Source organism: Protopterus annectens, chromosome 1.part0, assembly GCF_019279795.1.
Source record: "Protopterus annectens isolate FY-2018-M chromosome 1.part0, PAN1.0, whole genome shotgun sequence".
Classification (NCBI taxonomy): Eukaryota; Metazoa; Chordata; order Ceratodontiformes; family Protopteridae; genus Protopterus; species Protopterus annectens.
This window is the reverse complement of record NC_056725.1, coordinates 819,530,711-819,557,938: the sequence shown is the minus strand read 5'-3', so window position 1 is coordinate 819,557,938 and position 27,228 is coordinate 819,530,711. Positions and strand designations below refer to the sequence as shown.

The 27,228-nt window shown below is 46.4% G+C and overlaps 1 protein-coding gene across 1 annotated transcript in view; it reads left to right on the top strand.

Annotated features, from left to right (window-relative positions):
- The window catches only part of SCAF8 (SR-related CTD associated factor 8), a 1,875,331-nt gene that overhangs the window by 1,286,888 nt on the left and 561,215 nt on the right, over window positions 1-27,228 (top strand). The window contains exon 14 of the mRNA XM_044063383.1: window positions 532-725. Within this exon, the coding sequence (XP_043919318.1) occupies window positions 532-725 (194 nt within the window). The remainder of the gene's footprint in view (window positions 1-531; window positions 726-27,228) is intronic.

Sequence of the window (27,228 nt, the reverse complement as noted above, 5' to 3'; positions counted from 1 at the left end):
GACATAATTTAAAACATTTTTTAGAGAAATGTGATGTATTTATGTGATTAAATGAAATGTATTTTAATATTAATGAGTTTTTTTTAATAAGTAAGCTGATTTGTTCATTTGAATTAATTGGTATTCCTTGATTGGAAAATGAAAAAGGAAGGAAGTATATAATGGATGTTAATAAATAATGGAAGAGATTATCTGATGAAGTCCAGTTGTAGGACGAAAACGCCTTGATTTTGGAATTGCGTTAATAAATTGTGTTTTGCACTTTGTTCTTAACTGTGGTGGAATCTATCGTGCTTGGTGACATTCAACAGAAAACTACTGTTTTTTCTTGGTTGCTGTTTGGCTTGGTTGTTGTTATATGGATACATGTTTAAAATGTAGGTGTGGCTGGATATTATGTTATAGGATGTAATTCCTAAACTATTTTGATAGCTGAGACAAAAATGTGGATTAAACAAATTGGTAGCTACCATTTTTTAGGAGTAGTAGATATAGTATATATAACATCAGGCACTTGATGTATCCATACAGGTCTCCTAAAAAAAGACGATCCAGATCCAGGTCTGGCTCCCGAAAGCGTAAACACAGAAAAAGATCACGCTCAAGATCAAGGGAGCGGAAACGAAAATCTTCACGGTCATACTCCAGTGAGAGGAGAGCAAGGGAAAGAGAAAAAGAACGTCAGAAGAAAGGATTACCTCCCATCCGATCCAAAACTCTGAGTGGTATGTAGAATTAAGCAATAACAGAAAAAGTTTTTATTTGCAATTTTAGAACTATTAATTCATTGTAGTACTAGAGCTGCATACACTCAGTACTTTTTGTGTGTTCATTTATTTTGTTCCTTAATGTAGTAAATTTAAGCAAATTGTTTTTTACCATTTTTATAACCAATAAAGAAAAAGAATCACTTCCTTGCCCTTTTGCTTGTCTTCTGCACTCCAGCATCTCTACTAAATGCTTGACTCCATGAATTTTTTTTTTAAAGATAAAGGGTATCCACATCTACTTTTGTCTGGTTGACTGTCTCATCCAAGTGTAATCCATGGACAAAATATGCAAAGCTTTGGATTTCGCCCAGAACACCTTCAGGGACTGAGATGTCACAGTTGGCATGAAGAAATCAAATCTGAACCTTCGGGAGAGCCTAATATTCCTGGGGGTATGCTTGACAATGGATATCTCTTGCTTAACTTTTTCCGTCATAAGGTTGTACAGCAACAGTGTGACTGGCTATATGGCCTGTTGCATTTTGGTGATGCCTCTGCCCATTTACACAAGAGGCAAACTGCAGTGGTACCTCAGAAGTGGTGTCAGTGAACCCAGTGTCTGGACACCAGCATTCACCTCCTCCCATGTATCAGGAAAGAATGCTTGTGGTGAATGGCACAACTTCACCTCAGTCAAGGCTGTCCTTTAGAGCATCTTAGCCCTTTGTGATACTCAGCACAGGCTGGGAGGCACATTTAGGACCTCTCCAGGTGCAAGGGACTTGGGACGAAGTAATGAGAAAAAGGTATGTCAGTGTGAAACAAGTGATAATTGTCATATTGGCATTGAAGGCCTTCAACAGCATATTCAAGAAAGGAGCACTACCGATCATAACTGTGATGTGATTTTTAAGCAAAGAAGAAGAAGAAGCCACTCTTAGACTTGGACATAACCAGTGGGTTAGCCATGAATGATGACAGCCTGCATCCCCTCACTAGAAAATGTGTTGGCAGACAGGCTGAGTAGATCACAAGTGAGCTCTTATGAATGGATGTTGAATATGGATGTCTTTCTATATCTGTCCAGGCTGGGTTGCTCTACAAAACTGTTATGATGTAATGTGATCCTATCTCGCCTACATTCATTACTGACTGGTTCGGAGCTGAGAATTGGCAACGACCCGGCCAATATAACTAGCACGAAGTCACTCATTGGCTGGGCTAACCCTGTATCCCAGGATGCATAACGCCCAAACCCTCAGATCTCGTTTGCCGCTCCTAGAGTAACGACGTGGTCTCGACTTGGCAGTGGCTAAGTACCCTTTCTTTGTCTTTTCAATTATAAAACTTTGAGTATTATTATATCAAAAGCTATTCTAATAGCTGCGTTGTCTGTTGTATCCTTGGTTGTGTCTGATTGTGTTTGTGGTTGGTAATCCTTCTGTTTGGCGGGCTAGGCCCGTTTGAGTTGAAGGGCCTTTGCCCTATCTTGAGTGGTTGTTGTACGGGTGTTTGTTAGAGCCTGCCCCCCCTCCCTACCTTGTGTTGCGAGTGTGCTTGTGATTGTCTACTTTTTGAATATTGTTGCTGCTTGTCGATTGTTCCTTATGTCGGGCAAGGAACCTAAAGAACATAAGCCATCTGGCTTTAAGAAATGCGCTAAATGTGCTTACAAAATGTTGCTGGCGGGCATGCCAACTGTGTATATTGTCTCGGTGCCATACACTTGCAGGAATCCTGCAGTGTGTGTCATGCTTTCTCTGCCAGGGTGTTACAGGAGAGAAAAAATAAACTTATCCTCAAGGGTTTGATTAAACCCTCCTTTGAGGAAACTTTGGCTTCCTCTCCTCCCTCTGAGAAACCCAGATCAAAGTCAAAAATGAAGTCTCCGGCTCCATCTAGTTCTTCAGAGCCTCCGGAGGAAAGATCTAAGACTACTTCTCCTTCCTCTGCTCCACTGGTCTGGGAGCTGCAGGAAGCACCATCCAAGGCTATGTCTCCTTCCTCTGCTCCACTGGTCTCGGAGCCGCAGGAAGTATTGTCTATTGCAGAGTCGGCTTCTTCGACTCCACGGTCGTCTGCGCCGAAGGAGGTTGCGGTAGTTCTCGAGCCTACTTCAGCTCTGATCCTTTTGGAGCCGATTCTGAGCCGTTCCCCTACCTTTATCTCGGTTCCGACTGAGAAGGTCTCTCGGCCCCCGTATGTCTCCTCCAAGTCCTCCAGGCTTTCGGATTCAGATGTCGATAGGGTGGTCCAGAGGCTCCTCCAGTTGCCAGTGTTAACTAAATTATTTTCGGCTCCAGCCCAATCGGCTCCGGAGCCAGCTACTATATCGGTTCCGTTTCTTTCTCCTCCGACAACCTCGGTGTCATCGGAGCCAGAGTCTGCCGAATCGAGTGAAGTCCCTGGGTCGGCTCCGAAACCTGCCTTTCGGATCCGACATCGGCTCCAACCTTTTCCATTCCGTCTACAGGTTTCGATACTCGGGTGTCCTCAGTCGGACCCGAGGGGGATACATCGGGGCTTCAGACTGCGGCTCCGAGTCTCCCCCTTGGTGCTTCGGCTAGGGGTACCCCGACTCCGGTCATGGTCTCGGAGGCGGGTTTTTCGTCCGATTCTGGTGGACTTGCCTTCGAGGCTATGAGGAGCGCGCTGGCCAAGTCAATTGTGACTTCACCTGAATCAGCAACTCCTTCCCTAGAAGCTGCGACTGGAGCTTCTGGTGGCCCCCTATCTCTGGACAGCGGGGCTCCCGGGCCTGAGGGATACCTCCATGTGCGGTCCCCTACTTTCTGATGGCCCTTCAGAGTCTGTCCCTGAAGAGCCTCCCAGGAAGAAGTTGTGTAAGAGGAAGCACGTAGACTCCCCAGATGAGTCTGTCACCTCGGACACCGACCTCGATGATGCAGAAGGGTCCCCGAAGTCGTCCTTGGATGATGTCTCATTCTCTGATATCCTGGAGATCTTGAGACAGCGAGACGACTAGCCTTCCAAAAACCCTTCTGAGAAGGAGTCGGTCTTCCTCAAGGCCTTGGGAGCCCAGCCTTCCGCCTCCTGGGTGTGTCCACCCTTCGATGAATTATTGGATCTTATTTGTCGAAGGATGTGGGAACACCCTGACTCTGTGGAGCCAGTTCCTAGCCGCCCCAATAAGTTTTTATCTGCGCCACCTGGAAAAGAATTTCTGACCAAGGGAGTACCTGTGGATGCCGTTCATAGGTTCATACTAGGCTATCTGCCGTAGGGCATTTATAAGCCTAGCCAGAGTTGTGTGGCTTTCACCACCCCTTAGGTTGAAGAATACTATACCCATTAGTTTGCCATGCCTCTGTCCAGCAGTGATACAGAGATGATCCCCGGGGTAAACCTACGATCTCCCATCCACTGGTCAAGATTCCTCTTGAACAGAGCTAGCGAGGTGCTGTGTCTCACATAGACCGGGATTCTGTTCCACAGCATAGGGAGTCTCTGGGTGATGAATCTGTCCCCCCAGCACGTCCTATTTATATCCGTGTTGAGGTTTAAGTCTCTTGCTCTTGTGGCTCTGGTGGATTTGGATTTTTTGAGGTGGAGCATGTCCATTAATTCCGGGTTGGACATGGCCTTGTATGTCAGGCACAGGTCACCTCTGAGCAGACGGTATGCGACTGAATAGAGCTGGAGTTTCTTCAGTCGGGCAGCATATGGCATATTTTGAGCCTTTATCCTTTTGGTGAGGAACTTTTGGGGTCTTTCCAATTGCTGCAGGTGTCGGGTAAGATACATTCCGAATGGGGCATTGTACTCAATCATTGGTCTGATAAGTGAAGAGTACAGGGGAACAATGACCTCCCTTGATCTGGATGTGAATCCCTTCATAATCAGGTGGGCAATGTAGAAGGTCCTCCTAACCACTTTGGCAATGTGAGTGTCAAAAGAAAGGTTACTGTCAACTTGTGTCCCCAGGTCCCTGATAACCTCTTCTGTGCTTAATGGATTGCCACCTATGTGGTAACTTGGGGTTACCTTGTTTTTACCAAAGGGTATGACTATACATTTTTTGGCGTTTAGCTTAAGGCCATGGCTCTGGCACCAGTTATCCGTTTCTATGAGACCTCTCTGAAGGATATCTGTGTCTGATGGATTTTCAACTATGGCGCCCAGTTTGCAGTCATCTGCAAACTTTGTCAGCCACAATCCTCCTATGTTTGCCTGCACTTCTGAAAAGTAGATGCCGAACAAGAGGGGGCCCAGGACTGAGCCCTGTGGAACACCGCTTGTGACCGGCTTGGAGTCTGACATGGCACCAGCAACTCTAACCCTGTGGGTTCTGTCCTTGAGCCAGTTTGCATGGGTTTACATTTAAGCTGGTGAGCTTTTCTATGATACCCGAGTGGGGTATTTTGTCGAAAGCTTTTGCAAGGTCAAGGTAGGCTGTGTGAACTGCCTTACCCTCATCAATGGCCTTGGTGACTGTTTCAAAAAAGTCGACCAAGTTCAAGAGGCATGATCTGCCCTTGACAAAGCCAAATTGGGTAGGATCTAATGTCTGTAGGTCCCCTATGTCTTTATTTATGAGTTCCATTATGATCCTCTCCATAGCTTTGCAGACCAGGCTTGTTAAGCTTATGGGGCGGTAATTACCAGGGTCCGTAGAAGCACAGCCTTTGTGGAGTGGGACCACAGTTGCCGTACGCCACTCTTTGGGTACGTATCCTGTGGTAAGGCTAAGATTAAACAGCAGCCTTATGTGTGGGTTTAGTTCCTCATTGAATTCGTGTAGCACACAGCCAGGGACACCATCCGGTCCCATTGATGCTGTGTTTTTAGCTTTAGAGAGAGCAGCTCTCACCTGGACATTTGAGATGATTGGGAGGCTACACTCTGCTGGGATAGATATTTCTCCTTTTGGGGGGGGGGAATTTTCACTGAACCTGTCTGCCAGTATGTTTGCAATGTCTGTGGGTTCAGTGATTTTTGTATCATTTTGGACTAATTCTGAGCATATCTGGGAGTTTCCACCCAGATTTCTAACATAGCTAAAGAAGGCCTTATGATTGTCTTTTGAGTCCTTGGCGATCCTTGGCGATTTTTCTCTCAAAGTTGGCCTTAGATGATTTTATGAGTGATCGTAGTTTTTTACTAGTATTGATCAGAGATGTCTTCCCTTTTAGGGATTTTGCTCTATCTTTTGTAGTAGCTTTCTCCTCTTGTTGTAACGTTTGTTTATGGCTGAGGTTCACCAGATCGGACGCTTGCCTTTGGTGGAAAGGGTCTTGATTTTATTTGGCATTGCTTGATCCATGCAATCCTGGAGGTGCTCGTAGAAAGCATTTGTAAGGGATTCAGCAGCGTGGGTTGTGGTTTCCAATGGCTCAGGGGCCTTGAAGGATACCACACCAGTCTTAAGAAGTGTGAAGTTGGCTTTTGAGAAGTTCTTCACTGTGGTCTTTTGTTGGGGTGGGCGGATGTGGATCTCCAGTGAGATTAGTTTATGGTCTGATCTCACCAATGAGGGATATACTTCCGGTGTGGAGCATTTTGTCCCCATGTTTGTGATTATCAGGTTTAGTATATTTTCACCTCTTGTGGGAATGGTGACAAGTTGTTCCATAGCATTTGAGTTTATGAACTCCAGGAACCTTTGGGCTAGGGTATTGGGGCTTGAGTAATGTTCCCAGTCTATGTTTGGGTAGTTGAAGTCACCCAATATGATGGTGTTTGGAGAGACATTTATACTCTCCAGTGTCTTCAGGAAGGCTGTGTGGGGTTCCTGAGTTTGAGAGGGTGGCCTGTAACATGCTACAAACTGTAGAGCAGATGTCCTTCAAGGATGCATCTGCAGTCATAACATATGGGTTGTCCTGCCTCAGGCAGCCCTTCGGTCGGCCGGATTCCAAAGTCTGGGTCTGGCCTCGGCTGATGTCGCACTTTCCCCGACGTCAGAGCGTCTGGGGTATTAAAGCATCAGCCGACGCCATTTTCCTCAGTCTTTCTTGCCGCGCGGTGCCTGAAGCAGAAGCTGTTCGCAAGTGCCGGTCGGTCAGATCCAGTGAATTCAGCTACCGAAGACTTCGAAAAAGCTAAGTACCCCGTTGGGGACTCTTTCTTGCCTCAGCCGATGTCAGACAAAGTAAATAATTGTTTAACTTGTGGGAAACAAATACCTCATAAGGATTTCCATTCCTACTGCCTTCCTTGCTTAGGCCCAGACCACGACGTATCGGCCTGATGTCCTTCAAGAATGCAACTGCAGTCATAACATATGGGTTGTCCTGCCTCAGGCAGCCCTCGGTCGGCCGGATTCCAAAGTCTGGGTCCGACGTCGGCTGATGTCGCATTTCTCTCCGACGTCAGAGCGGCTGGAGTACATAAGCATCAGCCGACGCCATCTTCTTCAGTCTTTCTTGCTGCGCGGTGCCAGAAGCAGAAGCCGTTCGCAAGTGCCGGTCGGTCAGCTCCTGTATTCTTCGAAACCGAAGTCATCAATAAAGCTAAGTACCCCGTTGACCTTTTCTTGCCTCAGCCGATGTCAGAAATTACTGAAAAAGTAAATAATTGTTTGTCTTGTGGTAAACAAATACCTCATAAGGATTTCCATTCTTACTGCCTCCCTTGCCTTGGCCCAGACCACGACGTCTCTGCCTGTGCCGCCTGTGCTCGCTTCAATAAGCGCACCCTCAGGCGCCGGGCAGAGTTCGCTGAAGACTTTTTCGGCGAAAAATGTGATTATATAATGCTGTCGGAACAACCGACAACGCATACTCCTAAGAAACGAAAAGACCGGGACCGACATCCTCGGCCCGCGTCTTCCACCGACACCACGCCAAAAATTACCGCGAGTGCCCCGGTTCCCTCTGAAGCGGTTATTCCACCGCTTCGAACCGAAGACACCGCATTACCGATACCTCCGATACCGGAGGCCACTCCGCCAGTTATTGATTTTCCTCCGGATACTGAAACCGAGGAAATGCCCGAGACCATTGCTGTTGATAAGGTCACTCCTGCACGTGGAGCGGCTAGGCCTCCCATGTCCATGTCTATCAAGGCCTACACACGTGCCAAGGCAGCCAGCAAGGCCAAGCATCTTACTGCTAAAACCTTACCTCAGCCTACTCCTGATACTCAAATCATGTCTTTGGCCGCAGATTTAATTTCCCTGATCAGGGGTTCCCAGGCCCATCCTGAGAGAGGATCCCAGCCTCCTCCTGATAAAAGGCCCAGGGTTGAACCCTCTGTCCCTCTTTCTTCAGATGAAGATTCTGAGGACTCTGTTCACTCCGAAAGCCAGGAAGAGCCCTTCCAGACTTATGAGGATTCAGATGCAGAGGACTCCATTCCCTCAGCCTCTCCTCCTGAGGATATTTCTTTTGGGGAAGTTCTGCATTCCATGAGGGAGCATTTTAAGTGGCAAGGCCAGGAATATTCAGATTCCAGAAAGTGCCTTCGAACATTCCTTAAAAAACCCCAACACAGACCCTTAGCTATACCTCCTGTGCTTGATGTTTTGAATGATCTATAATCTGACTCAAGTGTTACCCCTGATACTCTTCCTCCTGCTCCTGTCAAGCCTGACAGATACTATAGGGTCCCAGAAACCCATTCTCATTTCTTTAGGGCCCATGCTGTTGATTTAGAAACAATTTCCCAGGGGCCTAAAGGGGTTTCAGCTACCACCTCCAAAAACCCTTTGCCTTCTGACAGGGAAGCAAGGCCCTTAGAGAGATGGGGGAAGAAGGTTTACACCTCCACTACTTTATCTATGAGAGCTCTCAATTGTCTCTTTCACATGTTTCAATATCAGGATTTCTTGTTAGAGGATTTACAGAAAAAAATGGCCTCTCCTGAACCTTTAGATAGGAAGTCTTTGCAAGAGGCTGCTCATAATTCTCAGCAGGTTAGCAATCACTTTCTACAGTGGGGATATGATGCATTGGAAGCTTCATGTAGGGCAGCTATGACAGCGGCGGTCATTCGTAGACATGCATGGTTAAAAGAACAACCTTTACCAGATCATGTTAAGGCAAAACTTCTTGATGCACCCTTGGAAAAGAACAAGCTTTTTGGTGCTAATGCTAAAGATGTGTTAAAGTCCATTGAGGAAAAAGCCAAGTCACTTCAGACAGTCAAAGATTTCCTCCAGGTTCAGCCACCCAGATTCAGCAGGAACTGGCCTTCTAAAAACTGGTCCTTTCCTAATCCTGAAAGATTTCAAAGGGGCAAAAACAGTCGTGCCCGAGGAAGAGGGCAATACAGAGGATCCTACAGGGGACGACAATGGCAACCAGCAAACCAAAGAAGTGACACAGGGGTTTCTCCTGCCCCGCAGGGACAATCTCAATGACTTTCCTCTAGTTCCGCTGACCAAGGAGCAAACAGAAGCTCCTTTGGGTGAAAATTATCTCTGTTTTCAAAAAAATTGGCACAAACTGACAAAAGACAAATGGATTTTGGACATTATAGACCACAGTTGCAGGTTCCATTTTCATACCTTGCCAAGAAAACAAGGCATGCCAAACCTTCCACAAAATCAGAGGGCAGAGGCTATCAAGCAAATTTCTCTGCTGGCTCAGATCAAAGCAATAGAAAAAGTTCCTCAACAAGAACAAGGTCAGGGGTTTTATTCAAGACTGTTCCTTGTTCCAAGAAAAGAAACTCAATGGAGACCAATACTGGACTTGTCCGCTTTAAACACTTTTCTCATAGTACCAAAGTTCAAAATGCTGACTCTACAGCAACTCCTTCCCATGCTGGGCAAGGGGTCTTGGCTGATTACTCTGGACCTCAATGAGGCATACCTGCATGTCCCTATCAGACACCGCTGCAGAAGATACCTCAGATTTCTTGCAGGGCCAGAGCATTATCAATTCTCAGCATTGCCATTTGGCTTATCTACTGCGCCCAGAGTATTCACAAAATGCCTGGCTTCAGTAATTGCTCATTGCAGGCTCCAGGGGATTCAAATCTACCCGTACCTGGACGATTGCCCCATACAAGCGGACGACAAACTAACCTTGACAAAAAACTTGAATTATGTCATACACTTGCTACAGGCTCTGGGATACACAGTCAACTTTCAAAAGTCAAGACTTCAGCCATCCCAGCAAATAACCTTCTTAGGAGCCAAACTAGACACAGCCTCTCAAATGGCTTACCTGACAGAAGACAAGCAAAAGAAGTTAACTCATTACTTCAAAAGTTTAGCAAAGCTCACCCAGATGACTGCAAGGAGATTCCTACAGGCCCTGGGTTACATGGCATCCTGCATTCTCCTGGTTCCACTAGCAAGACTACACATGAGAAAGCTTCAATGGTACCTAAAAAGCTTATGGTCTCAACACAGCAACAACCTAGAAGCAACCATACCGCTCATTCCATGTCTTCAAAAGGAATTTCTATGGTGGGCCACAGTAAGCCAGTCAAACACAGGTATGTCGTTCAAAAAACCTCAGATAACACAGACCATGACCACAGACGCCTCAGACCTTGGATGGGGGGGCGCACATGGAGGGCAGATGTATTCAAGGACAGTGGTCTCCAAAGGAAACACATCTGCATATCAACCAAAAAGAAATGCTGGCAGTAATGCATGCCATCGAGGCCTTTGGACAACAACTTCAACAAGGCCGCCTACTAATACGGACAGACAACACCACTGTGATGTGGTACATAAACAAGCAGGGGGGCACTCATTCTTACCCCCTTTGCAGACTGACAATGAATGTTTGGGAAAAATCACTGAGCCTAAACATACAATTACAATCCCAGTTTGTTCCAGGCAAAGACAATGTTCTGGCGGACAGTCTAAGCAGGAATTTCCTAGACCCCCACGAATGGAGGTTACATCCAGACATCTTTATACGACTCACCTCAACATGGGGCAGGCGGACGTAGACCTATTTGCCTCCCACCTCAATCATCACTTACAAAAGTTCTGCTCAAGGACATATCATCCACAAGCATGGAAAATAGATGCTCTCTCATTCAACTGGAGCTCCCTAAAAATCTATGCATTTCCACCTCTGCCACTGATGACCACAGTGTTACTAAAGATCAAAGCAGAGCAGCCCAAGGGGATCCTAATAGCTCCAGACTGGCCAAGACAACACTGGTACCCACTACTACGGAGCATATGTCACAACAAAACGTGGGCCCTCCCCAATGGCTCCAACTTTTGACTCAACACAACTTCAGGACAGTTCATCCCAACATCCAGACGCTACAGCTAACAGCTTGGGAGATCCCATAAATAACCTCAATTTACCTCTCTCCAAGGAAGTTCAGCGGATACTAACAGAAGCCCGCAGACCATCCACCAGAAAGGCTTACTCAGCCAAATGGAAGAGATTCAGCATTTGGAATACCAGCAAGGGTCATGATGCATCACTTTTGAGCATTCCACTCATTCTGGAATACTTGGCAGATATGCTACATAACGGACTCTCATACTCTTCCGTAAAGATACATGCTTCAGCTATCTCAGCTAGATACAACACTGATCCACCTGTGTTTTCACATCCTTTAAGGCAATTTCTTAGAGGAATCAAGAATATAAAGCCCCCAAGAAAGGCACCAGTACCAGCTTGGGACCTCAATTTTGTCCTAGAAAAATTGACTCTACCTCCCTTTGAGCCAGCAGCTTCTGTGGATTTACAATTTCTTTCCTGGAAGACAGCTTTCCTGTTGGCCATTACCTCAGCAAGAAGGGTTTCGGAATTACAGGCCCTAATGGCAATACCACCGTTCATAACTTTTCACAGAGACAGGGTCTCCTTACGAACCAACCCTACCTTTCTGCCAAAAGTGGTATCTAGAGTTTCTTTAAATCAAGCAATTCACCTGCCTACTTTCTTTCCCAATCCTGAGAACAAAGGGGAAAGACTGTTACATACCTTGGACATTCACAGACAACTTCGCTACTACCTAGACAGAACCAAGACCAGTAGGAAGTCTGATCAGCTTTTTGTAGCTTACGCCCCTGGAGTACAAGGAAAAGCAATTTCCAGACAATTTCAAAATGGATTGGACATTGCATCAGATTCTGTTATTCCTTCCATGGAAAGTGTGCCAGCCAATGTCAGACCACACTCCACCAGAGCTACAGCCACCTCTGTAGCATTCTTAAGAGGGGTGCCTACAAAAGACATTCTAGAAGCTGCTACATGGAGCTCCGTGCATACATTTTCCAAACACTACAACCTCCCTTTATATTCCAGATCCAGAGCAGGCTTTGCTTCGGCAGTCCTGCAGGGATTGATAGCTACACCATCCTTTTCTTAGAGCATACCACCTCCCCCAGCTAAGCTATGGTATTCAACCCATATGTTATGACTGCAGTTGCATTCTTGAAGGACATAGTACAGTTTTGTACCTACCATAAATGTAGATGTCCGATAGATATGCAACTGCAGTCGGGTTTTCCTCCTTCCCCTATGCCTTGGGTCCACTCTTCTCCCTGTTATCCTTAGCTGGGGATATCTGTTATGGTGTATCTGTTTGTTGCTTATTTATTTGTCTGGAAACCTATTATTGTCTTCCAGTTTGATTACAGCCTTCCTTGGAGGGCACCTGGCATCTGGGGCAAGAAAAACTGAAGAAGATTGCGTCGGCTGATGCTTGTGTACTCCAGCCGCTCTGACGTCGGAGAGAAATGCGACATCAGCCGACGTCGGACCCAGACTTTGGAATCCGGCCGACCGAGGGCTGCCTGAGGCAGGACAAACCCCCATATGTTATGACTGCAGTTGCATATCTATCGGACATCTACATTTATGGTAGGTACAAAACTGTACTTTCAGCCTGTGCTTCCTTCAACCGACGAACTCTTAGACGTTGGTCGGAGTTTGCAGAGGAATTTTTTGGGGCCAATTTTGCATATAAAATGCCGTCGGAGACTCCGACTTCGCATTTGGTGAAAAACGGAAGGACAAGGACCGACACTCGCGGCCCGCGGTTTCGGCTGAAACCACGGTAAAGCCTACCACGAGTGTCTCGGTTTCGGCCGAAACAGAGTCCTCGGAGATTCCTTCTTCCGAATCCATTCAACCGACCACCGCGGCCCGGGAGGCCCCGGCTGAGTCTGCTACCGAGCTATCTACCGAAACCAGTGTCCAGGAAATGTCCGACACCATACCTTTGGACATTTCTACTACTGCACGTGGGGCAGCTAGGCCCCCTGCTTCCATGTCCATTAAGGCCTTTTCTAGGGCTAAAGCTGCTAAACTTTCTAAAGCTTTGCCTCCCAAGACTACCTCGCAAAGGCCTTCCTCTAGTTCTCAGATCCTCAGGCTTGCAGAGGACCTTATTTCTTTAATTAGAGGTTCACAACCTCACCCAGACAGGGCCTCTCACCCTCCACCAGACAAAAGGCCCAGGACTGATCCCTCTGACCCACACTCTTCAGATGAGTCCACAGATGGATCTGAGTTGTCAGACCACCAGGAGGAGGCTTATTCGCCCTATGAGGATTCTGATGCTGAAGAATCTATCCCTTCGGCCTCCCCTCCTGAAGAGTTTTCCTTTGGTGAGAGACTACACTCCATGAGAGAGCATTTTCAATGGCAAGGTCAGGAATTCCCTGATTCTAGAAAAAGATTAAGGACCTTTTTACATTTGCCTCAACATAGGCCCTTAGCTATACCTCCTGTTTTGAATGTAATTGATGATGTGTACAACGATGTCAGTACAGCCCCTGATACTCTCCCTCCGGCCCCTACAGGGTCCCGGATTCTCATTTCCATCTGTATAAAGCCCATTCTGCAGACCCAGAAACTATTTCTCAGGGCCCTAAATGGGTTGCAGCCACCACTGCCAAAAATCCTCTACCCTCTGAAAGAGAGTCTAGAGCTTTAGAGAGATGGGGAAAGAAGGTATATACTTCTGCAACTCTTTCTGTCAAGGCATTAAATTGTCAATTCCATATGATACAGTACCAAGAGTATTTGTTAGATGAATTGAATAAGAAACTTTCTTCTCCTGAACCCCTTGACCGTAAATCACTTCAGGATTTGGTACACAACTCACAGCAGGTTAGTAATCATTTCTTAAAATGTGGCTATGATGCATTGGAAGCTTCATTTAGGTCAGCTATGACTGGGGCAGTTATTCGTAGGCATGCCTGGCTAAAGGAACAATCTTTGCCAGACCATGTTAAAGCTAAACTCCTGGATGCTCCAATGGAGAAACAAAATTTATTTGGCTCCTCTGCTCAGGAGGTCTTAAAAATGTTTGAAGAAAAGGCAAAATCTGTGCAAACAGTTAAGGATTTCCTGCAAGTACAACCACCGAGATTCAGCAGAAACTGGCCTACTAAGAATTGGTCCTTTCCAGACTCAGACAGAGCCCAGAGAGGCAGGAACAGACGCCCTAGAGGCAGAGGCCAATCGAAGGGCTCCTACAGAGGCCGTCAGTCGCAGCCTGCCAACCAGAGGAGTAGTGCAACAGCAGCAACAACTACTACTACACCAGGACAGGCTCAATGACTTTACCCCTATTCCCCCTACCAGGGATCAACTGGAAGCACCCTTGGGCGGAAAGCTGGCTTTATTCTCAAAAAACTGGCATTATATTACAAGGGACACATGGACACTGCAAATAATAGACAAAGGATACAGGTTCCACTTCCACACTTTGCCAAAAAGAAACGGAATGCCAAACCTGCCACCAAATCAGAGGGCAGAGGCTTTAAGGCAGATCAACAACTTGCTTCAAATGAAAGCTATAGAAAAGGTACCACTTTCAGAACAAGGCCAAGGATTTTACTCCAGACTATTCCTTGTACCAAGAAAAGAAAATCAATGGAGGCCTATTCTCGACCTGTCCGCACTGAATACTTACCTCATTGTGCCAAAATTCAAGATGCTGACCCTACAGCAACTTCTTCCCATGTTGGGCAAGGAGTCTTGGCTGGTGACTCTAGATCTCAAGGAGGCATACCTGCACGTCCCTATTTGACCAAGTTGCAGAAGACACCTCAGATTTCTTGCAGGATCAGAGCATTATCAATTCTCAGCATTGCCCTTTGGCTTATCTACTGTGCCCAGAGTATTCACGAAATGCCTGGCATCAGTAATTGCACACTGCAGACTTCAGGGGATTCAGATCTACCCATATCTGGACGACTGCCTTATACAAGCGGACAACAAGGGAAATTTGATAAAGGACTTGGCCTATGCCATCCACCTGCTACAGGCCTTGGGATACACAGTTAACATCCAAAAGTCAAGACTTGTGCCATCCCAAAGGATAACCTTTTTGGGTGCAGATCTGGACACAACCACCCAAATGGCTTTTCTCACAGAAGAAAAACAAAAACAACTTCCAGATTACTTCATGATTCTGACAAGACAAACTCAGCTTACTGCAAGGAAAATCCTGCAGGCCCTGGGTTACATGGCATCCTGCATAATTCTGATACCACAGGCCAGGCTGCATATGAGAAAATTACAATGGTACCTAAGGAGTGTATGGTCTCAACACAGTCACAGTTTAGAAACTTTGATACCAATCATTCCTTGCCTTCAAAAGGAATTTCTGTGGTGGGCTCAGGCCTGCCAGTCCAACAGAGGGTTGCCTTTCAACAAACCAAAAACAAAACAAACCATCACCACGGACGCTTCAGACCGAGGATGGGGAGCACACATGGAGGGCAAATGTATCCAAGGCCTATGGTCTCAAGGGCAGCTACGCATGCACATAAACCAAAAGGAAATGCTGGCAGTGATGCATGCAATCGAGGCTTTCAAGCCCTTCCTCCATCAAGGCCACCTGATAATAAGGACAAGACAACACCACGGTCATGTGGTACATAAACAAGCAGGGAGGCACACACTCCTACCCTCTATGCCGTCTGGCTATGAATCTATGGGAACTATGCCTGAAACTCAATATACAACTGCAGTCCCAGTTCGTGCCAGGAAAAGAGAATACACTGGCAGACAGCTTAAGCAGAACTACCATGGATGCACACGAATGGATGCTGCACCCAGACATCTTCCAACTCATAGCAAAGGCATGGGGAATGCCGGAGATAGACCTGTTCTCCTCCCCCCTCAACCATCAACTGAAGACATTCTGCTCAAGGACATACCACCCACAGGCTTGGAGGGTGGACTCTCTCTCTTTCAGCTGGAAAGCTCTAAAAGTATATGCCTTCCCACCTCTCCCATTAATGTACAAGGTTCTACTGAAGATCAGGGAGGAACAGCCAAGAGTGATTCTGATAGCTCCAGACTGGCCAAGGCAACACTGGTATCCATTATTGAGAAGCATATGACAGGCAAAACCATGGCCTCTCCCCCTATGGTCTCGTCTTCTGACGCAGAACAATTTCAAGATCATGCATCCCAACTTTAAAACATTGCAACTAACTGCCTGGAAAATTCCTTAAATCCCAATCAAAATTTTTTATCACAGAGAGTGAAGGACATTATCTTGGAAGCTCGCCGGCCTTCCACAAGGAAGACATACTCAGCTAAATGGAAAAGATTTCTCATTTGGAACACATCAAAAGGCTCAGATGTGACAGTGGCAAGCATGACACATATTCTGGAATACTTAGCAGAATTGTTCCACAATGGCCTGTCCTATTCTTCCATTAAGATTCATGCCTCAGCAATTTCAGAAGAATACAATGTAGATCCACCTATCTTCTCACACCCTCTCCTCAGGCAATTTCTGAGAGGGATCAAAAATATTAAGCCTCCAAGAAAACCCCCTCTACCTGCTTGGGATCTCAACTTTGTGTTGGAGAAACTAACACTTCCTCCTTTTGAACCAGCAGCATCAGCGGATCTACAGTTTCTGTCTTGGAAAACTGCATTCCTTCTGGCAATAACTTCAGCAAGAAGAGTATCTGAGTTACAAGCATTAATGGCAGTACAGCCATTTCTTATCTTCCATCAGGACAGAGTTTCACTAAGAACCAATCCTACTTTTATGCCAAAGGTGGTATCTAGGGTATCCTTGAACCAAGCTATTCACTTGCCTACGTTCTTCCCAAATCCACAGAATAGAGGGGAAAAACTTCTGCACACCCTGGATATACACAGACAACTACGCTACTACTTGGACAGAACTAAAACTAGCAGAAAGACTGACCAACTATTTGTAGCATATGCTTCTGGGGTGCAAGGAAAAGCAATTTCCAAACAGACAATTTCAAAATGGATAGGAAATTATTTCGATTTTGTTACTCCTTTCATGGAAAGACAGTTCCTGAAAACATCAGGCCTCATTCCACAAGGGCCATGGCCACCACTACAGCCTTTCTACGAGGGGTGGCTACCAAGGACATTTTAGAAGCTGCTACTTGGAGCTCCGTGCATACATTTGCCAAACATTACAATCTACCTTTATACTCCAGATCCAGAGCAGGTTTTGCTACTGCAGTCCTGCAGGGGATATTAACTACACCATCCTTTTCTTAGTACCTCCTCCCCCAGATTGGCTATGGTATTCTACCCATATGTTATGACTGCAGATGCATCCTTGAAGGACATAGTACAGTTTTGTACCTACCATAAATGTAGATGTCCGATAGGTATGCATCTGCAGTCAGGTTTACCCTCCCTCCTACCCCTCTGTGGTATTCCTAGGGTACTTACCCCTCTTTTAGCTAGCTGGGGGAATCTATTATGGTGTATTTGTTTGTATATACATGTATATAATTATATAATTTTGCAAATGTTTGGAACTTTTTTGCATTTATCCAAATTTAGCCTTCCTAGAGGGCACCTGGCATCTGGGACAAGAAAAACTGAGGAAAATGGCGTTGGCTGATGCTTTTATACCCCAGACGCTCTGACGTCGGGGAAAGTGCGACATCAGCCGAGGCCAGACCCAGACTTTGGAATCTGGCCGACCGAAGGGCTGCCTGAGGCAGGACAACCCATATGTTATGACTGCAGATGCATACCTATCGGACATCTACATTTATGGTAGGTACAAAACTGTACTTTTTGCCTATGGTTAATTGCACCTGAATGGTCTCTGATGCTTCGTGAGTTGGCACCAGCCTGGAGGTGTGGGTATCCTTGATGAATATGGATACACCCCCTCCTTTTGTGATGCGGTCCGGGTTTTGGGGCCGGAACGCATGATATGAGGTAAAACCTGATAGTGCCGGGGTGCTCTCAGGAGCCTTGAACCAGGTTTCAGTCACAGCACAGACATCGATGTTCTCCATACTGAGGAGGGCTTGAGTGCATCTTGAGATTTAGACTTCTGGCATTGAGCAGCATTACCCTTAGATTTTTTCCATTATTGTTTTCTAGGGCGGTGGGTTTAGAATTTGAGCCTTGTCTAAAAAAGGCACTATGGTGGTGGCAAGAGCCTTTGCCAATATCCGAAACCCAGGGTGACGGTGCAAGCCGCCCTTGAAGCAGCGTGGCTTGTCAAGCATGTCATTCCAGGCAGACAGACATTGGATCCCCTTAGAATGACACCAGAAATTAAGCCAATTATTAAAACTGATCATTTTGTCTCTGTATTGTGGCATCATTCTTGGTGAAGGTAGGATACTGGTCAGGGTCATACCAGCCTGGGCTACATAATCTGAGAGCTCCTTTATGTCTCTTTTCATGTAGTCCAGGGAGAATGCCTCAGGTCATTCACACCGGCATGGACAATGACTGAGTCATACTTGTACTTGCTGTGGAGTGACCTGAGTGCTTGTGTTATGTGGCGGATTCTAGCGCCCGACAGGCAGCTTACTGTGACCCTCTCCTTGTTCAGTCTGGTGAGTGGGACGCCAGTGTGTCTGACTATGAAGTCACCTATGACAAGTGTGTCTGGCATTGTGTTTGGCCTTAAGGGCTGTGACTGATTTGCACACTGACTTTGTGATCTATGTGTTGCTTGTGTTATGTCATGAGGTGGCAGTTGTTTGGGTGTCTGCTTTGGAGGCCTCTGCTGTTTTGGTAGATTTTTGATCAGTGCCTCCGAGTATGTCTTTGTGTGTTTATGTGTTTGATTTGTAGTTGTGATAGTTCTATGTGAGACTGGGTTTATGGTGTGTGTGGTTACCTTCTCCTCCTGTCTGGTTTTGCCAGTCCTGAGTTGAGAGCGCTCAGCCTCCAGTTTGGCTATATAGTTGCATCTGTCGCATGTATTTTTGTTTTGTGGGAGGAGGAGAGGGTTGTCTGTGTACATGAGGCAATTGTAACATTGCCTCAATATTCCCAGATTCACCAGCTGAGCATGAGAGGATGCTAGCAACTGACCCTTTGACATGCTAGAAGAAATGAAAAAGTTTGCTGTGTAACTGAGTCAGAAAGGACCTATAGGGAAGTGGGTACTCAAGGGGGTTTTAAGCTAGTGAAGTACTTTGTATAATATAGAAGTGCTTTACCTGACTAAAAAATGCTTTAGGAACAAGTGCTGAGCTTTACAGATAGAGAATAGACTGTTTAGATTACAAGTAGAGCAGTTCTAAGGGAAAAAATGAAGAGCAGACTTTACGGAGCCAGAAATAGTTTAACCGGCGCTGCCCGATGGTGCTCTAGTGGCAACTCCGCGCTAAATGCAGAAAAGGCAATAAGTCAGTAGTACAGGCTAGCACACTTTAGTGGGCAGCCAAACAATTAAATTAAATGGCAAACAAACACTTTTCGACTTGAATTAGACTAATTTCGACTAAAATGTACTTTTAAGTGCAGATAATAAAACATGCAGTAAATAACTTTGAAAACAGTTAAAGCTTGCTCTAGGTAAGCAGTAGAAAGTAAAACAAATATAAAAAACAGCAGGATACTTAATCAGGAAAGCATTTGCTTTTTTTCAGTTCTCTGTAGCCAGGAAGACTCAACAGGACCACGTGGAGCTGTGTCTGAGCAATATGGCTTCAAAAAAATGCCAGAGGCAGATTTTAACCAGGGAACTTCAAAAGAGCTAGAAATGGTCCAAAATGACCAATTACTACAGCTTCTTGTGCTGAGGTCACTTCCCTCAAGGACAGGTAGGCTATTCAAGGCTCCCCACTCCCACTGGTGAGCCAAGAAACCTCCCTTCATCCAAGCAAGGCAATGGACAACACAGGAACCACAACACAGCCCAGGATACAGCAAGGCCTGTAAACTGGTCTAACTAGTTTAGGAGAGGCAGGAAAACAAGGAATATTTTTTTGTTTTTTTTTTTTTGTTTTTAAATAGAAACACACAGAAATGCAGAAAAGGCAATAAGTCAGTAGTACAGTCCGCCACCCAGCAGGACGTGGCGGAGGCCTCTACCTCCATCCATCCTCCTAATAAGGAGTCTAGGAGTATGGATAGGTATGGGAAGCATACCCTGTCTTCAGCGACCTTTACCTTGCGGTTGCTGAACTACTTGTGTCATTTTACCCGGCTCCAAAGGGATCTCATAAAGGAGTTGGGAGATGCCCTGTCGGGTAACCTGCCTGAGGCATTGGCCCAGTCTGTTAACGCTCAGCTGACTACCCTTTCTTCCGTCAACTCGTCCATGAAGCTCATATCTTATGCAGCCGAAGGGGCGGGTAGAGCAGCGAGTTCGGGCGTAGCCCCTAGGAGGCAAGCTTGGATGCGCTTGTGTCATTTTGCGGAGGCTTTCAAGTCTTCTTTCACGGACGCCCCATTCGATGGGTTCTCCCTTTTTGGACCCAAAATGAAAGACACCCTCACTAGATGTGAGCAGGAGGGTAAGACTTTGTCTGCCGTTGGGGCCCGTTTTTCACTTCCCACTAGGCCTTATCCCAAGGCTCAGAGGGGAGGGAAAATGTGGTTCAGAAAATCTCAAAAGTCTTCCCCTGCCCATCAAAGTGACCCCCCCCCCTCCAGGGGCAGAGGAGGGGGGGAATTTTAATGGAAGACGTCGCCCTAGAGGCGGTGGAGGCCCCCGCAATACAGGAGACCGTGAGTCCTTTCGTGGTTCCTCCTACCAACGTCCCTGAGGGATTACCCGACTGTGCGTCTCCGGAGCCAGTCGGGGGTCGTTTTTCGGAGCATCTTCATGCCTGGGAGTCCATCACTCAGGATCGATGGGTGCTTCGTATCATCACCGGAGGTTACACCATTCCCCTTTTTCATTCCCCCCCCACCTCCGTCAAGGAAAATCCCAGACGTTCCACCCAGTCAACGGGATCAGGTGGCAATAGAGGTTTCAAAGCTGCTAGAAAAAGGAGTCATCCAACCAGTCCCCGCAGACCAGATCGGATTAGGAACTTACTCAAGGTTATTTTTGGTGCCAAAAAGAACAGGGGACTTGAGACCCATTCTGGATCTCAGCCGTTTAAACCACTTTGTAAAGAAGTCCAAGTTTTGAATGGTCACTTTGCAATCCATTTTCCCATTGCTGGAAAAGGAGTGTGGATGTGCTCCCTCGACCTCAAGGATGCCTATTATCACATCAAGATAAACAAGGCTTTCAGGAATCATTTGCGCTTCCAGCTGGGAGTCAGTCATTTTCAATTCCGGGCCCTGCCCTTTGGTCTCACCACAGCACCCAGGGTGTTCACCAAGTGTCTGGCAGTGGTGACAGCTCACCTGAGACATCTAGGATTCCAGGTGTTTCCTTATCTAGACGACTGGCTCCTCACCTCCCCCACCAGGCATCTACTTGTTCAAGCCACGAGAGCTGCTGTCAAATTGGGCCATCTTCTAGGATTTCATTGAATTGGGCAAAGTCTGTATTGTTGCCATCACAGCGTGTTGCCTTTATCGGCGCAGAGCTAGACTCTGTGGAGATGAGATCCTTTCTACCGACAGAGAGAATAAAAGTATTACAGGCCCAAGTCCTGGCTTTACTACCCCGCAGAAAAGCCCAAGCCAGGAGGGTTCTTCAGTTGTTGGGATCAGTGGCGGCTACCATTCTCTCAGTTCCGCTGGCCAGGTTACAAATGCGAATACTTCAGTGGCTCCATTCGGCCCAGTGGTCATATGAGGAACGCTTTTTGTCCCACCCGAGCCTCATCACAGAGAGATGCCGGCAAGATCTGCGTTGGTGGCTTCTCTCGTCCAATCTGGACCAAGGGAGACCCTTGAGCCCCCCGTCCCCTATTGCCACAGTAACCACGGATGCCTCCCAGATAGGGTGGGGGGCATTATCTGGATGAGATGGTCCAAGGTACGTGGCAAGACCACGAGGTTCACTTGCATATCAATGTTCTAGGGATGAGAGCGGTGCTTCTGGCGTTGCAGGCACTTCACAGCTCTCTTCCCAGGGGAACTTTTGCGATTCTCTCTGACAATATGTCGGTTGTCTGGTATCTGAACAAGCAGGGAGGAACCAAGTCCTACCCTGTTTGCAGAGAGGCCATGAGTGTGTGGAATTGGGCGATCGCTTCCCAGCGCTTTCTAGTGGCAACTCACATTCCGGGAAAGTCCAATGTGATAGCAGACAGGCTGAGCAGAGCTATTCTGATGCCTCACGAGTGGTCCCTAAACGACAGAGTGGCTGCGCAGATCTTCTCCAAGTGGGGTCTTCCCTGCTGCAACCTCTTTGCCAGTCCCCTGAATGCAAAGTACAGCAATTTTTTCACTCTGATCCCCCCACAGGATCCACAATTGGCCCTCCGGTCTGCTCTACGCCTTCCCGCCAGTCCCTCTGCTACCCAGAGTGATTCAGAAGGCCTCCTGCTTGGGAAGCAAAATGATTTTGATCGCACCGCACTGGCCCCGTCAAGTTTGGTTCCCCTTCCTTCGGAAGTATGCGGTGGATGGCCCTTGGATTCTGGACCCAGCTCCAGACCTATTGACTCATCAGTTAAGTCAGCGCCATCCATCCCTACGAACACTCAAGCTCGCTGCTTGGCTCCTCCACTTCCAACCTTAGCCAGACAGCATATTTTTACCCCGGAAGTAGTTCATATTCTGTCTTCCTCCCACAAGTCTTCTACTAGGAAAGTAAACTCTAGTAAATGGAAGAGATTTGCAATTTGGGCTCAGCAACGTGATCTGGACCCCCTTACAGCACCGGTGTCCGCGGTGTTAGATTTCTTAGCTACACTCTTTAGACAAGGTTCGGCTGCTTCCATCATAAAGGTTCAGTTGGCAGCAATCTCCAATTATCATGTTGCACATGAGCCTTCCCTTATGGGCCATAAGCTGTGTAAAGCCTTTCTGAAAGGAGCCTGGCTGCTGCGCCCTCCGGTTTCGCAGCCCGTTTTGCCATGGGATTTAGATGTGGTGCTCAGAGCTTTGATGTCCTCTCCCTTTGAGCCGGCAGCCTCCTGCAAATTGAAATTTCTGTCATGAAAGACTGCCTTCTTGGTAGCTATAACTTCAGCCAGAAGAGTATCTGAGTTTCAAGCTCTTTCTGCTAAACCTCCTTATTTAATTTTTCATAAGGACAGAGTATCGCTGCGACTTAATCCTTCCTTTCTCCCTAGGGTCTCTTCTGCCCGTTGTCTCCACCAGTCTTTTGAGCTTCCGGTCTTTTTCCCAAGGTTCTCCAACAAAGCGGAATAGAAATTGCACCAGTTGGATGTGCATAGACAACTAAGGTTTTATTTAAATAGGACACAACAGGAGAGAAATTCACATCAGTTTGTGTCTTTTTCGGGCAATAGAATGGGCAGATCTGTAACTAAGGGCACCATAGCTAAGTGGATTAGAGACTGCATCTCATTTATTTATGCATTAGCGGATAAGGATTTTCTCTTTCCATTTAGGGCGCATTCTACCAGGGCTATGGCAACTTCAGTGGCCTTTCATGCTAGATTATCCATAGATGAGATATGTGCAGTGGCTACTTGGACTTCTCCACATACCTTTATTTCTCATTACAAACTGGACGTGGCTTCTAGTGGTTGGGCTTCCTTTGGCTCCTCAGTGCTCAGGAGTGTTTTCCAGTGAGCCTCACGGGATGTAGATGCTAGGGACGCTGTCCCGTCAGTAATGAGTGTAGGCGAGATAGGATCACATTATATCTTTTAGTTATGTACTTACCGTAACGGTAGATGTATGTGATCCATCTCGCCTACATTCTTATGTACCTGCCCTCCTTCCCCCCTACCTGTTGGACTTGGAGGAAACCTTTCTTCTGATTTCTCTGAGGATATTATTTTTTCTCTCCTCTTACTTATTTATCCTTGTGGTATGGTGTATGTGGGAGAATCATGTTGGGGCAAACAAGATCTGAGGGTTTGAGCGTGATGCATCCTGGGATACAGGGTTAGCCCAGCCAATGAGAGACTTTGTGCTAGTTATAGTGGCTGAGTCGGAGCCAATTCTCTGCTCCGAACCCGTCAATAATGAATGTAGGGGAGATGGATCACATACATCTATCGTTATGGTAAGTACATAACTAAAAGTTTTGTGTGAAGTCTATTCTCTGACATAAGATGTCTCCAGAAGCTTGGAGTTTGCATGCATTCCCTGAGTTGAACCAAGTCTTTTTATTGTACACTTTTCTTCTAATATTCTTGATCCACACATATTCCCAAAAATCAAAGGTGAAAGGCCAGAAGTCATGCTGCCAGGTCCCTTTTGGCCAAGGCAGCACTGGTTCACCCTCCTACACAGCTTGACAGGGGAAAGACTGAACATTTTGGTTTATTCTGTAGACCTCACACAAACCAAAATGCTGTTTTCTGCTCCCCAGCCTGTACATTCCCAAGGCTGACAGCTTGGATGATTTCACATTCTAGCTATGAAGATGTACTTTGCAGACATGCTAAATGTTATGAAGGGGGCTAGGAAGCTAAACACAAGGAAATTGTGCCTTGATAAATGGTAAAGAATTCTCTGTCTGGTGCCTGTCCACGGAAAAAGTCCCCAAGTAAGGTAAAGGTGTCAGTGTTTCTTGACTGCCTGTCCGACATTTACAAAAGTGACCTATCTTTTGCATCTGTTAAACATGCATGCTTCTCTTATTTCAGCTGCTTTACCAATGGACCCACTGTTATACTCCAGGCTTTCAGTTTAAGGAGTTCCTGAAGGGAATCTTGTATCTCAGTCTACCAGGGTGCACCATGGGTTCTTAATTATGCCTTAGAGAAATTTACCCTTGCTTATTTTTAACCAGGTGAATCTGTAAACCCCCCCCCCTTTAATTCTTATCTTAGAAGATGCTGTTTTTGGTGGATATTTCCTCTGCTAGAAAAATCTCAGAGCACTAAGTCTCATTGTTTTGTGCCAGAGGTGGTCACTGAGATATCCCTTAGTCACTTTACTCATTTGCCAGTATTCTTTCCTAAATCATTAAGCAAGGAGGGGATACCTCATTTCCCTTGATATGCTTAGGCAGTTGAGATTTTATTTGCACAGGATTGAATAATTCAGAAATGCTGATCAGCTGTTTTGTCTCTTTGGTAAATGGAAAAAAAAGAAAGCCAGTCAAAAAACAAAAATTCTCCAGATGTCTTGCTCATTCATTTCCTACAGTTATCCAGCTTGTGGCGAATCAGTTCTTGGCATGTCAGCATCCTCTCCACTGGAGCCACTGCAGGACAGTACATCCTTCCTTAGAGGAGTCACTATGCAAGCTATACTGGAAGCTTGACACATGGATCTCTGTACACTTTTTCTAGGTATTACAACTTTGGGATAGCTTATATGGTTAGGGTAGAACTTGCTTGTGCTATCTTGCAAGGTCTGCTTTCCTGAAACAGAGAGAGGGTTTTTATTTTTAGGGAGGAAAGAGAGATTTCAGGTTTAGAGAGAGATCAGGTGTTGGCACTATGATGTTCATAATGTATACAGCTGCAGTCATAACAGATGGGTTCTCCTGCCGTCGGGCGGGTCCTCGGTCAGCCGAATTCCAATGTCTAGGTCCAGCGTCGGTTGTCACCGCTTTTTCCCTGACGTCAGAGCGCCAGGGGTATAAAAGAACCAGTCAACGCCATTTTCTTCAGTCTTTCTTGCCGCGCGGTGCCCGAAGCAGAAGCAGTTCGCAAGTGCCGGTCGGCCAGCTCCTGAAATTACGAAAATTTTGCAACCGAAGTCTTCTTTAAAGCTAAGTACCCCATTGGGGAAACTTTTCTTGCCTCAGACCGATGTCAGACAAAGTTAATAATTGTATTTCTTATGGGATGCAAATACTGCATAAGGATTTTCATTCCCTCTGCATTCCTTGCTTAGGCCCAGACCACGACGTCTCGCTCTGTCGTTTTTGTGCTACATTCAACAAACGCACTATTAAGCGTCGGGCGGAGTTCGCCCCGCATTATTTTGGTAAAAAATTTAACTATATTATATTGTCTGATATTCCGACTCAAGTTTTGTCTAAAAACCGCAAAGATAAGGACCGACACATGCGGTCCGTGGCCTCCACCGACACCACGCCAAAGGCTACTACAAATGGTCCGGTTCTCAGCGAGGCGCCTATGCAGCCCCTGCTTACCGACGGCACTTCATTGGCGGTGTCTTCATTGCCCGAGGTCGCAGGCTCCTTGTTCCCACACTCCTATACTGAAGCCACTCTTGCTGGTGAATCCCAATATGTAGACAGGTCTGCCTCCTCTCAAGGTGTCTTCAGACCTTCCTCTTCTTTTTCTATCAAGGCTTTCACTAAGTCTAAAGCAGCCATGCATTCTAAGAGACAAGCTCCACAGGGCCCTTCCCCAGGCCCCATGCTTAAAAAACAGATGCTTAAAATGGCAGAGGATTTGATTACTCTTATCAGGGGATCTCAAACCCCCCCCCGGATAAAAGGCCCAGAGTGGAGGAAGAATCCCCCTCCTCTGACCAGGCCTCCATTATTTCAGAACACTGTGATGAACAGGAACGTTCTTACTCCCCTTTTGAAGATTCTGATGCTGAGGAGTCCATTCCCTCTGCCCCCCCCCCCCCCCGAGGATTACTCATTTGGGGAAACCTTGCATACATTAAGGGAACACTTCCACTGGGAAGGCCAAGAGTACTCAGATTCCAAGAAAAGGCTTAGGGACTTTTGCTACCTCAGCACAGGCCTCTAGCTATACCTCCTGTCTTAAGACATCCTAGATGATGTGTACTCGGAGGCCTGTCTTAACCCAGATTCTTTACCTCCAGCAACAGTCAAGCCTGACAAGTATTACCGGGTTCCAGACTCGCACCAATTTTTATGCAAAAGTCATGCAGCTGACCCAGAAACTATCTCACAGGGCCCCAAGGGAATTAAGGCCTCCACTGCAAAAACCCATTGCCTTCCGAGAGGGACTCCAGATCCTTAGAAAGGTGGGGAAAAAAGGTATACACCTCGGCCACCTTAACCATGAGGGCATTAAACTGCCAGTTCCATATGCTAAAGTACCAACAGTTTCTGTTATCACAGTTGAGAAGCAAAATGTCACAGTCGGAACAACCAGACTTGAAGGAGTTGCAGGATTTGATACATAGTGCAGAACAAGTGGGTAAACATACCTTACAATGTGGTTTTGATGCTCTAGAGGCCTCATGTAGAGCTGCTGTTACAAGATCAGTCATACGTAGACATGCCTGGCTCAAGGAGCAAACCTTACCAGATCACGTCAAAGCTAAATTATTAGATGCCCCTCTTCAAAAGGATGTATTATTTGGTGATAAAGCTGAGGAGGTATTAAAGAAAATGGAGGAAAAAGCTAAATCAATGCAAACTGAACGATTTTCTACAGGTACATCCTCCACGT